Source organism: Schistocerca americana, chromosome 5, assembly GCF_021461395.2.
Source record: "Schistocerca americana isolate TAMUIC-IGC-003095 chromosome 5, iqSchAmer2.1, whole genome shotgun sequence".
NCBI classification, from domain to species: Eukaryota; Metazoa; Arthropoda; class Insecta; order Orthoptera; family Acrididae; genus Schistocerca; species Schistocerca americana.
Genome location: NC_060123.1, coordinates 129496879 through 129515631, shown reverse-complemented (window position 1 = coordinate 129515631; position 18753 = coordinate 129496879). Strand labels below are relative to the sequence as shown.

The window sequence follows — 18753 nt, the reverse complement described above, 5'->3', positions numbered from 1 at the left end:
ACATCCAAACCGTCATCGAACCCATCGTTCTACCATTCCTAGACCGGCAAGGGAACTTGCTGTTCCAACAGGACAATGCACGTCCGCATGTATCCCGTGCCACCCAACGTGCTCTAGAAGGTGTAAGTCAACTACCCTGGCCAGCAAGATCTCCGGATCTGTTTCCCATTGAGCATGTTTGGGACTGGATGAAGCGTTGTCTCACGCGGTCTGCACGTCCAGCACGAACGCTGGTCCAACTGAGGCGCCAGGTGGAAATGGCATGGTAAGCTGTTCCACAGGACTACATCCAGCATCTCTACGATCGTCTCCATGGGAGAATAGCAGCCTGCATTGCTGCGAAAGGTGGATATACACTGTACTAGTGCCGACATTGTGCATGCTCTGTTGCCTGTGTCTATGTGCCTGTGGTTCTGTCAGTGTGATCATGTGATGTATCTGACCCCAGGAATGTGTCAATAAAGTTTCCCCTTCCTGGGACAATGAATTCACGGTGTTCTTATTTCAATTTCCAGGAGTGTATGTTTGGAAGATCCTTAGAAAACATGTAATTAGCATGAGAAAATAAAAGTTTTGGGAATCGAGCGACAAAGATTGGATTAACTTTTTAGTGCATTCCAGGTCCATAGGATGGATTATCTTCATCCTCTGCAAACTCCTCCTCCAGCTTCCTCTTGTTCCTCCTCCTGTTTACTCTTGCTTGTATTTCTAGACTCTTTACAGCCCTGTCTGCAGCCCGAAGGCGTTCGTTGTCTAAAGCAAGCATCGCTCGTTGTTGTGTTCGTAGATTTTGCTACCATTTTCTTCAGTTGCAGTTACTGGCAACACTGTTCCAAAAGGTGGTCATGTATGAACACTTATCACATTTCAGTTGTATTTCACTAGCAAGTCCTACGTGCTTTATTATGGAGAGTTCCAGACCAACTTCACTACAATGAATACATCTTACACAGTTTGAAAAAATTCCTTTGAGAACCGACATATCAAATTTTTCATTCGCATCCGATTCGCCCATAAAACATTCATAGTTTTCACTCATTGAACCAAGCTTCTTCTGTGAAGTATTTTCTTTCCCACTTTGACTGCTATGGGCAGGTGTGCTTGAGAGGTTAGGTTCACTCACTTGGTTATCGTCTTTATTGTTTACAGTAATAACACATACCTTTGGCTTTCCAACATTTCTCCTTTTCTTAAAAGCCTTCAGAGGATTTCTAATAACTTTACTTTTACTCATTATTATACTTCAACAAAACAGAGACTCAAGAAACAGAATTAATTACGAATATTTTCGAGATAACGACAGAGTAAATAAACATGAAACAATCGACAATCACACCAGCGATATATATTGAACCATCACAGGTTAGCCACAACACATACTTTATCTCACATCACTAAAATGTACCTGATGAACACGGACGTTAATAATAACACCATTTGACAGCAGTTTAACAGCGCCACAGTCGGTCACGCCCATGTAGAACACATTTCAAAAAAAATGTAAAAATAGTTGTAGTCTTCGGAATGGAATAAATTATATATCTATTAAAAGGTACTAGTCTGCAGATTCAGAAAACGCAAAAAAGTAAAAATTGAACTTTTTATGATTTTGAGCCTTTCCGGAGCCCCTTAAGATAAAATCATCAAATTAGATAAAACAGTTTAAGAGATACTAATAATCGATAAAATAATTAAGTACAAAACTCAAGAATATCCAAAATAACAGTGTTTTATAACAGTCCTCAAAACAGTGGGGCAATAAACATCTTTAGAATGCGTTTAACTAAAATACAACAGATAATTCAGGTTTACCTAAAAGAAATTCATTAAAAGGAAAGAGGAACAATTAATGCTCTTTGGTATGAAACCACCGTGCATCGGGCAATGTGGTCCAGATAAACAGCACTGAAATTACTTAGGGCAGGCCCAATACGCTGCTCACCACAATCCTCCTTTTCTAAGCAACCAGTGGGTACTCGCCCCAAGTCACAAACAGATAATTATAGCCTGACGAGCAGAGAAGAATTTTTGAGTAAAACGAGTAAAAATTTAAGTAATCAGATTGCATGCTGGTAGCGTCAACGAAACAGTTATAATAAGCTAACTGGCCAAGGCAACCACCCCCACTTACATCTGATTATAAGGAAGTTCATTGGCCAACAGAGATTCAGCTACAAATCACGCCACAAAGCGGAAACGGTAATTAATTAACTATCGCGAGGAACGAAAAATGTTGGTGGAGGGACGGTGCTGACGAACGCCAGCTACATTAAATACAAGCTTGACTTGGAAGTATAATACACCAAAATAGATGCAACAAGATTTTCCCCCATAAAAGGAATAATCATGCGGGCTGCATATTACTAATGAAAGTGACTTTGCGATACAAAACCCCAATAATGTAAAACACACAATCAAATCACAACTCTGTGATAGTTACCAAACTGAAGATATATTGTTTTCATACGAGGGCAACACTCTCCTCAAATCCAGAATGAGATTTTCACTCTGCAGCGGAGTGTGCGCTGATATGAAACTTCCTGGCAGATTAAAATTGTGTGCCGGACCGAGACTCGAAATCGGGACCTTTGCCTGCGGTTCGTAGGAGAGCTTCTGTAAAGATTTGAAGGTAGGAGACGAGGTACTGGCGGAAGTGAAGCTGTGAGGACGGGGCGTGAGTCGTGCTTGGGTAGCTCAGATGGTAGAGCACTTGCCCGCGAAAGGCAAAGGTCCCGAGTTCGAGTCTCGGTCGGGCACACAGTTTTAATCTGTCTAGAAGTTTCAAGCTCCTCAATTCACTTGCTTAGACACAGGAACAAGGAACTACACAACAACAGGAGGCTAAACCGAGTCCTATCCAGAAAAAGGAAGGCACGAACATGTGCAGGAACCGAACCAATCACAATTATTAAGTTCGCAATGGAGGGGAAGCTAAGTTTTTACAAATGCCGTGTGGTCTGGCCACCGAAGCAATCAACCAAAAGTAGTTCACCGAGCATACAAAGCTGCTGTGCGGTGACAAACAGTGGAAAAACTTGGAGTCACCAGGAGATGCACGAATGACGATCCACCGCCCTCCTCCAGGCCTGGTTGGCCAAAGGAATAAAGTGTGTGTTTTCAGTGCACGTCTCTCATGTCCAGAAAATGCTCAGCCAGACAAACTTGGAAGTCAAAGGAGAGGTATAAGAAACAGCCAGTCCGTTGCTCCATGGATCTGTGCTGTCCATGCCGCTTGACTCATTGTCTCTCCCAGAAAAAATGCCTTAATGCCACTCATGGCAAAAGTGCCACGCCCTCTTCACGTCAAAGATCGTATTGTAAGAGATGTGGCGCGACTTATCGATCGCGCAACTGTTCGCACATGTTGACTTCAGGGTTGCTAGTTGTCGATGCCGTCTCTAACTTTCCTTACGTGGCATGGATGGCTATCACTACCCCAGAAGCTAATATTAACGCCCTATTCATCGTAGATATATATATATATACTGACCAGCCACAACATTATGACCACCGACCTATTGTCGATATAAACCCATCCAGGCGATAGCAGCATCACCTGTAGAGGAATGACTGCTAGTCAGATACATGCACGGTGCAGGTAGTATCAGGAAGTGTGCCGTCCGTGTGTGGAAAGGGGAAAGGCGCGCAATCTATCTGAGTTTGACTGAGAGCGGATTGTGATGGCCCAGAGGCTTGACATGAGCATTTCGGAAACTACACAACCTATCTTGTGTTTGAGGAGTGATGTGGCGAATGTCTTCAACACGTGGAGAATGCAAGGTGAAACCACGTCCAGATGTCGTGGGGTTGAGTAGCCACCCCTCAGTACAGATATCGGACGTCGTATGCTGAGAAGATTGGTAAAGCAGGACAGACGGCAAACTGTGGCGGAACCAACATCAGGCTTTGATGCTGGGCAGATTACTATTGCGTCTCAACACACAGTGCACCAAACACTCCTTATGATGGACCTTCGTAGCCAATGACTCATGCGTGTACCAATGTTAACACCATGACATTGCAAGTGATCTTCGGCACTGGACGCGTTGGCGCAGTGGCAGAGTCTTGCATGGTCTGATTGACGTATCTCGATACGTTCTTCTTCATACTGATGGGGGAGAGCGAATCTGTCGTCTTCCAGGGGAACAGCTTATTGACACCTGTACAGTGGGACAGAGACAAGCTGGTGGTGGCATGGGAATCCATGGGTCCAGTAGGGGTTGCATAATGGCAGCCAAAGACTATCATACATGGTTTTCAGACCACACACGTCCCTTCATAACAATAATGTTTCCTAACAGCAGTGGCAATTTTTAAAAAAGGTAATACACCATGTCACAAGTCCAAGAGTGTGATGGAGAGGTTCGAGGAAAACTGTGGCGATTTTCAGTCAATGTGGCGGTCCCTCAACTCACAAAATCTGATCCCGATCGGACACATCGGGGATGTAATTGAACGTTGTGTCAGACCTCATACCCCCCCCCCCCCCCGAAATATATGTGAATTAGATGACTAAAGTGTGCAGATGTGGTGGCAACTTCCTCCACCGACCTACCAAGGCCTCACTGCTTCCATGCTAACCCACATGAATCTTATTATCTATGTCAAAGGTGGACATAAGGGCTATTAGCTAGACAGTCATACTGTTCTGGCCGATCAGTATATTTGCTATAGAGGGGCATCCTCCACAGCTCTTACTTACAATAGCCCTCAGTTCACAGTATCAGCAATTCTGAAATTTTTGTAAAGGAAGTGGAACTGAACACATGACCACTGCCCCTCTCGATCTCGCATCCAAACTGAATGGATGTTCAGGACATTCAGAATAGATGTGCAAGATAACGACAGCCAAATCTGGGTAAGCACTCACCAACTTCCTCGCCTACTACTGGTCCAGCCCCATGGATGCAGTCCAGCCTAAAATTTTACACATGCGCAGATACCACACCCTATTCGACTTGCTGCAATCGACTCAGCCAATCCATTGCCCATGCCCACAGCCTTGTTGCCGTATCGGAGATATATGCAAAGGGGAGCAGCAACCACTTGGGCACCTTAGGCATGGATGCATGGCCCCTGTACGCCTCGAACCGAGCAAGGTGGCGCAGTGGTTAGACACTGGACTCGCATTCGGGAGGACGACGGTTCAATCCCGCGTCCGGCCATCCTGATTTAGGTTTTCCGTGATTTCCCTAAATCGCTCCAGGCAAATGCCAGGATGGTTCCTTTGAAAGGGCACGTCCGACTTCCTTGTCCATTCTTCTCTAATCCGATGAGACCGATGACCTCGCTGTCTCGTCTCCTTCCCCCAACCAACCAACCAACCCTGTACGTCTTAGCATAGTGAGCTCTCCATGTCGCAGTCACGACTGGACACCAGCCGGCGGTACAAGTGCTGGTAGAGGCCTCCACTTCCGAGGGACCTATTTGCGTCTGCACACCATGCGATAGAGAATAGGATCTGGAGTATTCTGGAGCCGTCAGCTACAAAGACTAGCGCAAGACTACACGAGCCAAATCTTCCAGCTTTGAGAGCCTCTCTGGGCCTCCATGCTGTAGCTACTCGCCTCATCGTTTCAGGACACTCCCGAAGCATGTCGCAGGGTCAGCTTTCATAGCTGCTTCCTCTGTACTATATTAAGGATAGACTTTTCTGTGCTCGTGTTGGACTTAATTAGGACGTCATTCTCGGGATTTGGATTATTTCTCTGCACGTGTATTTTCCTATGGGGCTTCTAATGGTGTTACTGTGTTCTGGAAACAGTCTTGACACTGTATACAGCAGCTCCGCCAAGCGTCTGTACCAGTGTCTAGGGAGACGCTGTGCTTTGTGCCTTTTGTTCTTACCGCAAAGAAGACGTATTTTGTTGTCAATAAACTCGTTAAAACTTGGTTATTGTTTTCCTGTGTCGCTGTGTGAGGGCAACTTTCCATGTGGGTTGCAACGTCTATGTTTACACTTTCGGCTGGTCCCAAGGCATTGCGTTGCGTTGACAATAGGGGTGGCGAATGTTTGTGGTCTAGTCAGATGTCACAATCAGCTTTCGCCCCACTGATATGTACCCCTTTGCCCTCAGCTGCCAGCTAGGCGCAGTCTGTCCAACCACATCCAGGAAAAGCTGTCCAGCAGCCTGCTTTCTATTGCTACAACATCCACCCATGTGTTAGGTATCTGCAGGGTGTCGACAAAGACCAGCAATGGGAGCAAATGGAAGTGGAACCACTTCCACCTCTAAAGCGAGTGGCAGCTCCCAGAAACACCAGCGACCATCTATTCACAAAATCGGCGGAGGATGGGCGTTTTGGGATTGGATTGGTCATAGAGACCAAACGGTTGTTCTCGTCTCCACCACAGCCAACACTCGCCCCTAGAGGCATGAACAAGCTGCTCCCCAGAACCAGCCGACCAACTGGCTCTCTCACAACCGGTAAGTAACACAGGGGCCATTGTCAAGGATCCCAGCACCCCTCCCTTCTTTTCCTCTGGGCCTGTGTGCTGATTAAAGGCGGGAGGGGTTGGTATCCGACAGTGATTCGGATTCCTTACCCAATCCGAGCATCGATACAGAGAGAACGTGTCAGAGATACTCGGACTTCAAACTCCAGTCACAGCTTGTTCCCACACTATGGCCACACATGTATCACGGGAGTCCATCCACTGATATAAGTGTGTTGATAAATACTGTGGCCCAACGTACTTGTCAATCTCGCTAGTTTCTTGAAGCCTTCGATACGTGCCATTGATTAGTAGAGTAACTGACATTGCCTGCGGTACATTTCGATTCAGATCGCTCCCTGGCTGTTTATGCACCCTTATGAAGACTTTGGTACAGCCTAGACTTTGTTTTCGGCTAGTTATTCGTCGACCTCAGGAACTGCTGTTTATTTCACCAGTCTCTGAGTAGCTGGCATTGAGAGTATAAATGAACTGTGTTTTATCTACGTAGAGGGTTAGAAAATCAGTCATGTAGGAAGTGACTTTGACTGGCGAATATAAGTTTTATCTTAAACAGTAATAATAATTAGGGATTTAGACGTGTGTAAGGACTGTACCGCTCATCTATGCCATTGCGCTCCAGGACTGGTCAGTATGCCTCTGCTCACGATCTTTCTGCAGATAATGTCAGTGTTGTTGCAGTTAATCATAGATGGGATTATGCGATTGAATGGCTAAGTCTTATAGGAGTGGTGAATTCTTTGTGAACAGTGTCAGGCGGTATATCAACTTCCTGTATTAAGTGTTATAAAGTACCAAATGGTAGAATGTTTCGTACAGGCTTCATTAAATGTGTTGAGTAACTATCATCTGGAAGTTTTATGCCCCAGTGGTGTCGTGAGTTGGTGTAGCGTACGTTGGGAAGACGACTGGACAGAAATAGTGGTATAGCAACTTAAATGGAGGACACGACACCTCAACAGTATAATCTATCCTACCAGGTTGTTATTTACTGGCCAACCTATCGTTTCATTCAGAGTGTACGAATGTATTACCAGAAGTAGGGTAAAATCAAAGCTTGTGCAGTTAACACGAGCCAGCAGGTGAGTTTTACAAGCTGCAGCATCACTGAATGTGAGGACTGTCCAGGAGAGTGCAAGTCACAGCGTGTCTGTGCGTCCTTCCAGCTCAGCCAGCCGACACTACTTTTCTCACAGAGACGTGGTGTTCTGTACATTTCATCCAACTGGTACGAAGTGTCAGGGAATTATAAGATAGGTGAATAGATCACAGTTTCTGTCTTCAGACTTTGAATCATATCCCCGCATTCATTCCAATGTCTGTTGTCGACTTGTGACATCCTCACTTTCCACTGCATGTTGTACGAATATCCTTTGCAGTCCGATGCTTGGGTCCCTAGGCATTCGACTGCATTTCCTCATCTGACTTGAGCCTCCAAACATTATGGTAACACCGCCTCTGCAAGATAATCACAGTATACAATTGCTGCCGAGAGCAAATGCACAACAACAGCACGTTGGTCACTGAGGTCGCGCTATACCTGTGGATTAAGTCCGGAGGCGTGGAAGAACGAGGCAAGCCGCCCAGAGCGCCGCCACAAAGCTGCAGGACACGGAAGAAGAAAGCTGCCCTCTGTCAACCCATATCCACACAAGCTAACGACAGGTGATAGACGCAGTGTACTGACATTACATCTACATGCACAAGTGCATATAAAACTGACTCCCTTGAGTGGTAAGGCGAGACACTTCATTTTCTCCCCTATTTGCCCAATTACTGAGTTACTTGAATAGTCAAATTTCGAGGCGCCGGGGCTAGCATTGTATTTAACACTAAATTCTTCTAGAATCTTCATATGGACATGATGTTCTAAGCACCCGCCCCCTTTTCTAACTCCGACTTTTGCTGTTGCACATGGATTAAGAAGAAACGCGAGCTGACTGTAATCGACCCTGCAAGTGAAGTGGAGAAGTGTTTGGCACCTGCAGAAATTTAATTTGATAAAAATTAATTTGATAAAGGATAGTTTCATTAACATAGTGAGAAATGAAAGGGTTGCTCTACCGATCTACAGAATGAAAGTTCTGTCCATAATAACAATTTGATTTATTATGACTAAACTCAAAAAAATAAACAAAACACATGAAACATTTACAATACGTCAAATTGGATACTCAAATAATGCTGTGAAGTTGTCCATAAACTAGCTTGTGACATTTATGACCAAGTGGTATGTGGAGCCAATTCCTTGCAACTCAAATCTTAAGAGAAACACCCAGCCAACCCAACATTAATTCCTGCTACAGTAGCGAGAACTCAGACAATGAACACCCAAGATAAAACCACGTTAGAAAAGATGGGAACAGGCGCGCTCTGGTGAGTTCTGATTACCACATAGCAAAATTCCCTAATCTGCCGTAGCTGCGGACATACATTATTAAGCTGTCTTCTTAACTGCAAGGGCACCATCTGACGTACCGGAGGCGATGGCTGCTTGCTTCGACGTCCCGTCGTGGTGATGATAATGTTGCGAGTATTGCCTGAAACAAATTATCCTCGTCTGGTTGTTCCAGACTAAAGACTTCCTAGCAATTCAGATGCACCTCTGAGGGAGACGAAGAAAGCTCGCCTTACAATCATTGATGGTACAGTGATTGATTTTAACAAGCGAAGTCACACAGTAATCCCGATACAGTCAACTTTAGCCAAAACTGCTCAAGACGGACAACATAGGCTGCTTGTACGTAGAACGCTCAATTGCCAACTGTACTCAGAAAGTTACGGAAAGTCACGTTGAATTCGAAACTTCAGCAACTTCGTCAAACAGGTACAATTAAATGAAAGTATATTAGACAGCCAACGGAAGGCAGGTTGTCCAGAGCAGCGAGAGCTCAGTCTTGTAACCTACTATGACCGAAAGGCGAGACTCCACTTTCCCAAGAGCACCCATACAGGCCGAACACAGAACATTACCATCCCCACCACAGGGGCCGTGGTTAAATGTGCCAATCAGCAACTCGAAAACCGGTGGAAAATTCCACTCTATTGCCGAAGCACTACTATTTCACCAATGGAGATACTTGGGGCCAATTTCTGCGCCTATTTTGCTACGTCACGGAGCTATCCTCTGATCAAACCAATCACAGTTATGATTTTGCAGAAAACTCGGGAATTCGCCCGCCAAGACTGCCTGGGAACACAAGTCATTCCTACGCCTCACTCATAGCCCGTCAGAAAGCGTTTTCACTAAGTTTCTGCGAAGTAACGAAATATCTAACCCTAGCCACTCCTTCAGGCCACTGTGGGCGTGTCGCCCTCGCTCTTATGACAATGTCGGCTTCTGGACAGCATTCACTCGACTCCCTCACACCGGTCGGCATAATCCTTTCAAGATCAGCAGAACCCACCTGTCACCGGACCACCCGGATGACGAGAGATGCTGTGTGGGAAGCCTGCATGTGAAGGAATAGCAACTTTTCACCGCATGCAATTAGAGGGAAAATATTCATATCTTCTGAGTTCTCAATACTAGCCTTATAATGACCATACTTGGCTATACTTCCCCAAATTGAATTACTCAGAGTAAGATATAAATATGAGAGAGGGCAAGTCACTTTGTGCATCGTAAAGGCATGCCACCTCCCAAAATTAACTATGAGATTTGCATTTTTGTTCATGATGTATTAATAAAAGTAAATGTTTCCATCTGTTATTCCCTCAGTCACTGAAATTTACAAGAATATAAACCCGTTCAATAAAATGATGATTCGGTGGATGAAATTGAGGGGCATGAGAAATATGACTTCCAGCCCTCCTACCCCTTTCCACAGATTCACGAATTGAATCACTCAGATGTAAGGCAGCTGCTATTAAGTCAGAAGTAACCATGTGGAAAATTAGGACGATTGGCACATCAGCAGAGAATCTACCTTGTTCCATACATTGGGCACTGGAGCTAACAGAGTAGCACTCTGTCAACGGCCGTCGGCAGTGGATACACCTGTTTCCATCAGATAACCAAATTTAAGCACCTTTGGGCATGGCCAGTACTTCGATAGATGGCTGTCTGGGAGTGCCACGTGCTGTTGACAATTTTCCCTTTGTCTTCATGGCAGTGAGGACAAGAGGGGTGGTGGCGTCAAGTTCCTGATCAACAGACTTTGCGCCAATCTTCTGGATTAAATTACAACCTTCTCTACAGTGAATCATGAAGTGAGGTCATGGGCTGTTGAAGGTTGTCTTTCTGTCAGATGGTGACGTTAAGCTCAGCATGCCCTCTGATGCTATTCAAGAGGATTGGGGTATGTACCGGCGCCAGGCTTCACTCCCTCCCTTCCCTCATTATCATGCAACGAATACATGACAACACACTGCACACACACACACACACACACACACACACACACACTCAAACACACACAACAGTCATCTACACTTAACCGTTCCTCAGGCAGCTGATCCTGGCATTTGGGGTCTGCCAGCCATTCATACTATATGACTTCACTTTTTAGTAGCACTCTATTCCACATCGGTAATAGTAATGACTTAAAAGAATAAAATCATTACTATCGATCGTCAGTAATGCAAAAATAAATGAAAATCGTATTACTGACATACTCTTTAACTTTCAATAACGAAATAAATATTAAGGAAATGTACTAAAAATTTATGAATACAGGACCACTACAGCATTAAAGTTTACTGGAAATAAATGAAAATTCATACCAGACTGGGGCTCAAATCCGGATTTCCCGCTTTGCGCAAGCACTCGCCTTAACTGCTTATTGTTTTTTTTTTAATCCTGTGTGACAGGATAAAACAGAAAATAGGCAAACTGAAGATACCCTTCCAGTAGTGCAACATAAGACTGATGTCCACTCAAAATATAGAAGATAAACACTGTCTGGTCCCAACTCTCCACAGCAATCAAGACATATCTCTGGAGTACAGCCTTGTTCAGTGGGCTCTTACTAGATGCAAATGAGTGTCCATCAGAATCAGCTTCTCTTACCCAGTACAGCCCAGCTGCTAGAGAGATCCTTCAATACACCGCTTACATGATTAGCAACAATCTCACAAAGTCTGGAAGAGTAGTGCAATTCATCATGTCGTTCCCATGAGAAAGTCTACAAGTCTAGCACATCTTTGAGTCTGTCCCAAAAGAGGTAATACGCAGAAGGTCCTCTGATCCAGTTCATCACATGTGTCTTTGTTTGGGGAAAGTTGGTCTAGGTCACAACAGGGCAAAGGAATACTCTGAGGTCGAGCATCTGGTGCGGCATTTGGAGACAGAAGGCAAACATCTTATGAATTAGTAGCCACACATCAGCAGAAGGTCCACATTCCAAGCAATGTTTCTCCCTGTTGGTCACACGACACTGATGAGCCTTGGGGAGTTGGCTAGACCAGTGTCATGCAGTGTAGGAAACTTTTTGTTGACTGCGAGGTACAAGCAGACATGGCTGTGCGTTGCGAAATATTTTGGGTGAATCGCTCAGCAGATCGCAGACTACGCCACTCTTGGGTCAATCCTATTTTGAGGGTGATTCTTCATCAGCAGGCTGTACACACAAAGCCACAATCGAGGAAGAATGTTTTGATATGAGAGAGTGCAGGAGAGATATGAGCGAGTGCAATGGGGGGAGGCAGGATGGAGGCGCCAGTTCCTCAATGAGGAGGCCAGTGAAACTCAGTCAATGATGGGTTCACGTCTTGAGCATGGTGTTTATGTAAAGGACCACCACACGTGCTTGATCGTTGATAAGTCCCAGTCCTTTGCTGTGAGGGGTGGAGGGCGATAGCATTGTATCACATGTTACAGACAAGTCTATTACTAAGAGAGTATTCAAAGGTCACCTCCATCTGCAGAGTCATCGCTGGATTCGTCTGGAGAATCTGCGCTAATTAAGATATCTGGGACGCCATGTGAGTGTCAGTGAAGATGACCCTTGGGATGGCATCCAAAGCTCAGAGTAGGTATGTAGGACACCTCTGCGGAGCGCTTCTAAAACTCGTTTATAGTTTAGCACCATCCTATGGTGAACACCTTTCTTCTATACGATGCCCAAACACTGAAGTGTGTTCATCATCCACAGCAGGGTCACGCTCCCCTCCCAGAGCCCTCTGCTAATTTCTATGGCATGCGACATGACCATGTCACTAGTTGCCACAGTCCCATATCACTCAATTCATCCTAGTGGCATCTGGATCTCCTTTTCAGAGCAGGTGAAAAAGACTAGATCATCTGCATAAGTGCTGCACTGGAAATTGTGTCTTCTCAGCACGATCCCAAAAAGATGTTAGTTCAGCCCACATAGAAGTAGCTCTGTCACTGTTACATAGAAGATCATAGAGAGGGGTCATAGAGAGGGGATGGCACTGCCAGACTGAATGTAAGACTGGGATGTGTCCTTCCACCCTATCAATATTACACTTGGTCAAGCACCCTGGAGAATCCTCATGATCACATGGGCAAATGTGGCAGGGAAGACCATCTGATTCATCACAGCAGCCAGGAAAGAATGGATGACATTATCAAAAGTGCAATCAAAATCGACAGGACTAGGTCACCACACGACCTACAGACTGACGCTAGGGCAATCAAATCTCGATAGTCACTAAGTGCTGTATGGATATTATTGTCCTCCACGTCCCCAAGACGTTTGTTCATATCAAATAATTTGATGTATTACTCGCTCAAGATGCACTGCCAAGATTCTGGCGAAGATCTTGATATCACAGTTGAGGAGAGTGATCTGACAGTAATGTTCAATCACTGTGCCTACAGCTGGTTTGCCGGCCACTGTGGCTGAGCGGTTCTAGGCGCTTCGGTCTGGAACCGCGCGACCGCTACGGTCGCAGGTTCGAATCCTCGGACATGAATGTGTGTGATGTCCTTAGGTTAGTTAGGTTTAAGTAGTTCTAAGTTCTAGGGGACTGATGACCTCAGATGTTAAGTCCCATAGTACTCAGACCAATTGAACCATTTTTACAGCTGGTTTGGGCATCGGAATGACAAGACCTTCAATGAAATCTGGTAGAATGGGGACCGCTAATGACAGCAAGTCTTGGTACATCTCCTTCCACCGTGGGGCCATCAAGTACTTTAAGGTCCAGTAGAATTCCAACAGGAAACCTCGTCTGTAAAATCATCACTCATAATCTCGTCCAAAAGGGAAGTCAACCCTGTATCATAAACGTGCCAGTGAGGGTCTGGGGGACTGCTGCCTAGACCGCATCATTGTGATGCTCCTCCTGACATAGTCAGTGACAGCATTCGACAAATGGGCGAGCGATGTCTGTGTGAGTTGTCATCCTGCTACCATCAGGGAGATCCAGAACATCTACCAATTTTAGTCGTATTTGCCATCATTCAGAGATGATGTGATGGATAGATGGAGGTTCTTCACCAATCCTGACCTGTCATTTAATTCGCACGACACCTTCGAGCCTGTGGTGGGTAACAGTGAGATGCTTTGCTTTGCCAAGACGGATGTCCACTTGGCGACTGGGAGATGGTGGTAGCGCCCTAAGTTCTTGGATAAGAGGATAATAGAAGTCTGTCGTTTGTTGGTGCCAGAGCGATCTTTTCCTATCCTAACCAGTGCATGTTATAAAGCCCATCTGAGACATTCAAGCCACCATGAAAGCTGCAATGGATATTGCATCAATCGACATTCACCTGAGGTCCACACGTCATTAGTTGTGTACATTTCTGATCTCATAAGGATGCCACATTCAGTTTCCATAATCCCCAACTTGTGTCCACACCACCTGCCTCTGGAGGTTGACTCTGCAGATGTATGCTCTATGATAAAAAAAAAAAAAAAAAAAAAAAAAAAAAAAAAAAGGGCCAGCAGTCTGTTGCTAGAATGAGCATCGTAAGACCACGGGAGACGTAGATGCGATCGAGACTACAGGCGGAATGACTGGTCACATACGTAAAGCTAGGGCGATCACTATGTAACACCTCCAAACCATCAGCAAGGCGCTGCTGTTGTGCCAAGAGATGCAGGTCTGGCCACGGAATGTAGTTTGGCTGTTGACCGTTCTGAGACAGCACACTATTACAGTCTGTGGCAGTAATGATGTGGTCATAGCATCCTACAAAAAGAGTCATAATGTCTTCCGCATAAAACTGTGATGGGTCCCACCTTTTATCTGATCCAGAAGGGATTTACACATCAATAACTCGAGTCCCTAGCATATCGAACACCAGTCCCTGTGCAAGTACTTTACACTGCTTTCCTCTATTCCATATCATACAAGGGCACCCATTCCACTGCGTCCAGCAGCAGCAGCGGTAACGTAAGCAGTGAACCCATAGAAGTCTTGTATAGCCTCCAGTCTAACTTCCTGCAGTGGTGCAACAGCCGCGTCTGCCGCCCTGAGCATATCGTGCAGAAGTTGAAGTTGTATAACACGTCAATCATGTTGAGATTGAGGGAGGCAGTCTTGTAGACTATGGGACATTTATAACAACAAAGGGAGGAAGTGTACTCTCTGCAGTAGATAAACCACGCCTAGCCACCCCTTCATCAGACAAAACATTCTATCGCTACTGGACCGCCGAGGCAACAGGCGCCTGTGCACCCTCGGCCGAAGATATGGGGACAACGTCATCCATCCATGCCATCGCGCGAGTGGTAAGGTCTTCTGACACCTGCCCAATGGGACGTGGTAGCTGCAATCGTTTCGGCTATCCGAGCACGCTTCACAGGCAGATCCTAACTTCCACATATCACAGTGTCTACTTCAGGTGGTTCCCGCACAATAATGTGATTCCCACTCAGGGGGAGACTTATTTAGCTTTCTGGCAGGTTGCCTTGGTTTTAGTGGTGTAGTCGATAGGCGTAGAGTGGATACCTGCTGCCGACACCACAAAGATGCTCTTTGCTGTCGGTGCGTTGCTGCCTACACCAAAGAGGCAGAAGTAGGAAGACACGCCCACAAAAGTTCTCCATGCCACAGTTGACGGTCTGTAGTGAAGCAGACCGACACACAGACACGAAGTCAGTTCCGCTTCACACTACGTTCCAGTCAGCGCCAAGTTCACAGCCAGCAGTGAGAACCATATCATGTCTGAGGAGAACAGGATTAGAGGCAACCACTTAGGTTCTCCAAATTAATCTGCAAATCCTTGCCTATGTTTGTGAACTTTCTCTTTGAACAGTATTACTAGAAAGAGTTTCTATTCAATGAATAGTGCTTCGAGCTGTATTACATATGGCAGTCTATTTCATCACAAGTGTTAGACTGGTTCTATCAATCTATATCAGGTGGTCCATTGATCGTCACCGGGCAAAATATCTCACGAAATAAGGGTCAAACGAAAAAACTACAAAGAACGAAACTTGTCTAGCTTGAAGGGGAAAACCAGATGGCGCTATGGTTGCCCCGCTAGATGGCGCTGCTATAGGTCAAACGGATATCAACTGCTTTTTTTTTTTAAATAGGAACCCCCATTTTTATTACATACTCGTGTAGTACGTAAAGAAATGTGAATGTTTTAGTTGGACTACTTTTTTCGCTTTTGATAGATGGCGCTGTAGTAGTCACAAACATATGGCTCACAATTTTAGACGAACAGTTGGTAACAGGTAGGTTTTTTAAGTTAAAAAACAGAACGTAGGTACGTTTGGACATTTTATTTCGCTGGTTCCAATGTGGTACATGTACCTTTGTGAACTTATCATTTATGAGAACGCATGCTGTTAGAACGTAATTACCTGTAAATACAACATTAATGCAATAAATGCTCAAAATGATGTCCGTCACCCTCAATGCATTTCGCAATATGTGTAACGACATTCCTCTCAACAGCGAGTAGTTCGCCTTCCGTAATGTTCGCACATGCATTGACAATGCGCTGACGCATGTTGTCAGGCGTTGTCGGTGGATCACGATAGCAAATATCCTTCAAGTTTCCCCACAGAAAGAAATCCGGGGACGTCAGATCCGGTGAACGTGCGGGCCACGGTATGGTGCTTCGACGACCAACCCACCTGTCATGGAATATGCTATTCAATACCGCTTCAACCGGACGCGAGCTATGTGCCGGACAACCATCATGTTGGAAGTACATCGCCATTCTGTCCTGCAGTGAAACATCTTGTAGCAACATCGGTAGAACATTACGTAGGAAATTAGCATACATTGCACCATTTAGAATGCCATCGATAAAATGGAGGCCAATTATCCTTCCTCCCATAATGCCGCCGGCCGGTGTGGCCGTACGGTTCTAGGCGCTACAGTCTGGAACCGAGCGACCGCTACGGTCGCAGGTTCGAATCCTGCCTCGGGCATGGACGTGTGTGATGTCCTTAGGTTAGTTAGGTTTAATTAGTTCTAAGTTCTAGGCGACTGATGACCTCAGAAGTTAAGTCGCATAGTCTTCAGAGCCATTTGAACCATTTGAACTCATAATGCCGCACTATACACTAACCCGTCAAGGTCGCTGATGTTCGACTTGTCGCAGCCATCGTGGATTTTCCGTTCCCCAATAGTGCAGATTACGCCGGTTTACGTTACCGCTCTTGGTGAATAACGCTTCGTCGCTAAATAGAACGCGTGCAAAAAATCTGTCATCGTCCCGTAATTTCTCTTGTGCCCAGTGGCAGAACTGTACACGACGTTCAAAGTCGTCGCCATTCAATTCCTGCTGCATAGAAATATGGTACGGGTGTAATCGATGTTGATGTAGCATTCTCTAGACGGATTTTTTTGAGATTCCCGATTCTAGGGCAATTTGTCTGCTAATGATGTCCGGATTAGCTGCGACAGCAGCTAAAACACCTACTTGGGCATCATCATTTGTTGCAGGTCGTGGATGGCGTTTCACATGTGGCTGAACACATCCTGTTTCCTTAAATAACGTAACGATCCGGCGAACGGTCCGGACACTTGGATGATGTCGTCCAAGATACCGAGCAGCATACATAGCACAAGCCTGTTGGGCATTTTGATCACAACAGCCATACATCAACACGATATCGACCTTTTCCGCAATTGGTAAACGGTCCATTTTAACACGGGTATTGTATCACGAAGCAAATACCGTCCGCACTGGCGGAATGTTACGTGATACCATGTATTTATTCGTTTGTGACTATTACAGCGCCTCTACCACAAAGCGAAAAAAGCGGTCCAACTAAAACATTCATATTTCTTTACGTACTACACGAATATGTAATAAAAAATGGGCCAAACATAGCGCGATCTGGTTTCCCCCTTCAAGATAGACAAGTTTCGTTCTTTGTAGTTTTTTCGTTTGATGTCTATTTCGTGAGATATTTTGCCCGGTCACGATCAATGGACCACACTGTATACCTGTATCTACGCTGTCAACCACAGTCAGTCTAAAGACAAGTTGTATAAGAAAAGGCAAGTGTTCGTTTCGACTGTAAATATATTTCAGTTTTCACATTTTATGTGTGCAATAATCACGTCATTTATTACCAGTTCACAAAACAATTAATTTGTGACATTTGGCAAGAAATACGTTAGTGCAGCGTCTGTATTTGACAGTGTGCATGCATGCATCTCTGAAGGAACATTGTATTGAACTTTAAAATACCGTCTAATAGAGACACCGTACAAACTTGTGTGAAATAATTAGTATCACGGATATCTGGCATATACATCTGCGGATGTCCACATCGACAGAGGATTTTATGCGGAGAGCCAATAGTGAAGCCGATTTCCTAGGTTATATCCACACCTCCAGAGACCTCTGGTTGATCGATTATAGGATTTCAGAGGGCAAAGTGTAAAAACTCGCGAGGAAAAGAAACGAGCGCAGTGCGAGACGTAATGCGGAGACCGCACGCACGCCGGGCGCTAAGCGCCGACGCAGAAGAAGCAATCTGCCAGCGACGCCGCGCCGAGACGCGTCGCCGTGCGTGGCGCCACCGGAAATTCAAATTAGGGCGCGGGCGGGGCGTCCTCGTCTGCGAGTTCGCCTGCGACTGCGGTCGCGCGACGCCCCGCCTGCCGCGCCGGCGAGAAATCAACTCGAAATGTAATTAAGGTTTAGGCGCCGCTGCCAGCCGCTCTTTGTGCGCGAAAGTAGTCGGCGGGAAATATCAGCCCACCTGCTCCGCTCCTACCTGCGCCGCGCGGCACCTTTGATGTCAGCGATATGACTTTATAACTTGTAGGCATAACTTCTCTGTCAATCTGCCGGCGCTGGCGCTAGCGGAGCAGCGTCTGCACACACGCGCGCCCCCGCCCCCTGTGAGAGGGCCGCAGACGTGATTTATTACATACGCGCGCCGCTAATATCGTCGCTTTGAGTA

The 18753-nt window shown here is 45.7% G+C and overlaps 1 protein-coding gene across 1 annotated transcript in view; it reads left to right on the top strand.

Annotated features, from left to right (window-relative positions):
- Positions 1–18484, top strand: part of LOC124616233 (antifreeze protein Maxi-like) — a 52610-nt gene extending 34126 nt beyond the window's left edge. Inside the window, exon 5 of the mRNA XM_047144536.1 lies at positions 18207–18484. Within this exon, the coding sequence (XP_047000492.1) occupies positions 18207–18484 (278 nt within the window). The remainder of the gene's footprint in view (positions 1–18206) is intronic.
- The last annotated feature ends 269 nt before the right edge of the window (positions 18485–18753 follow it).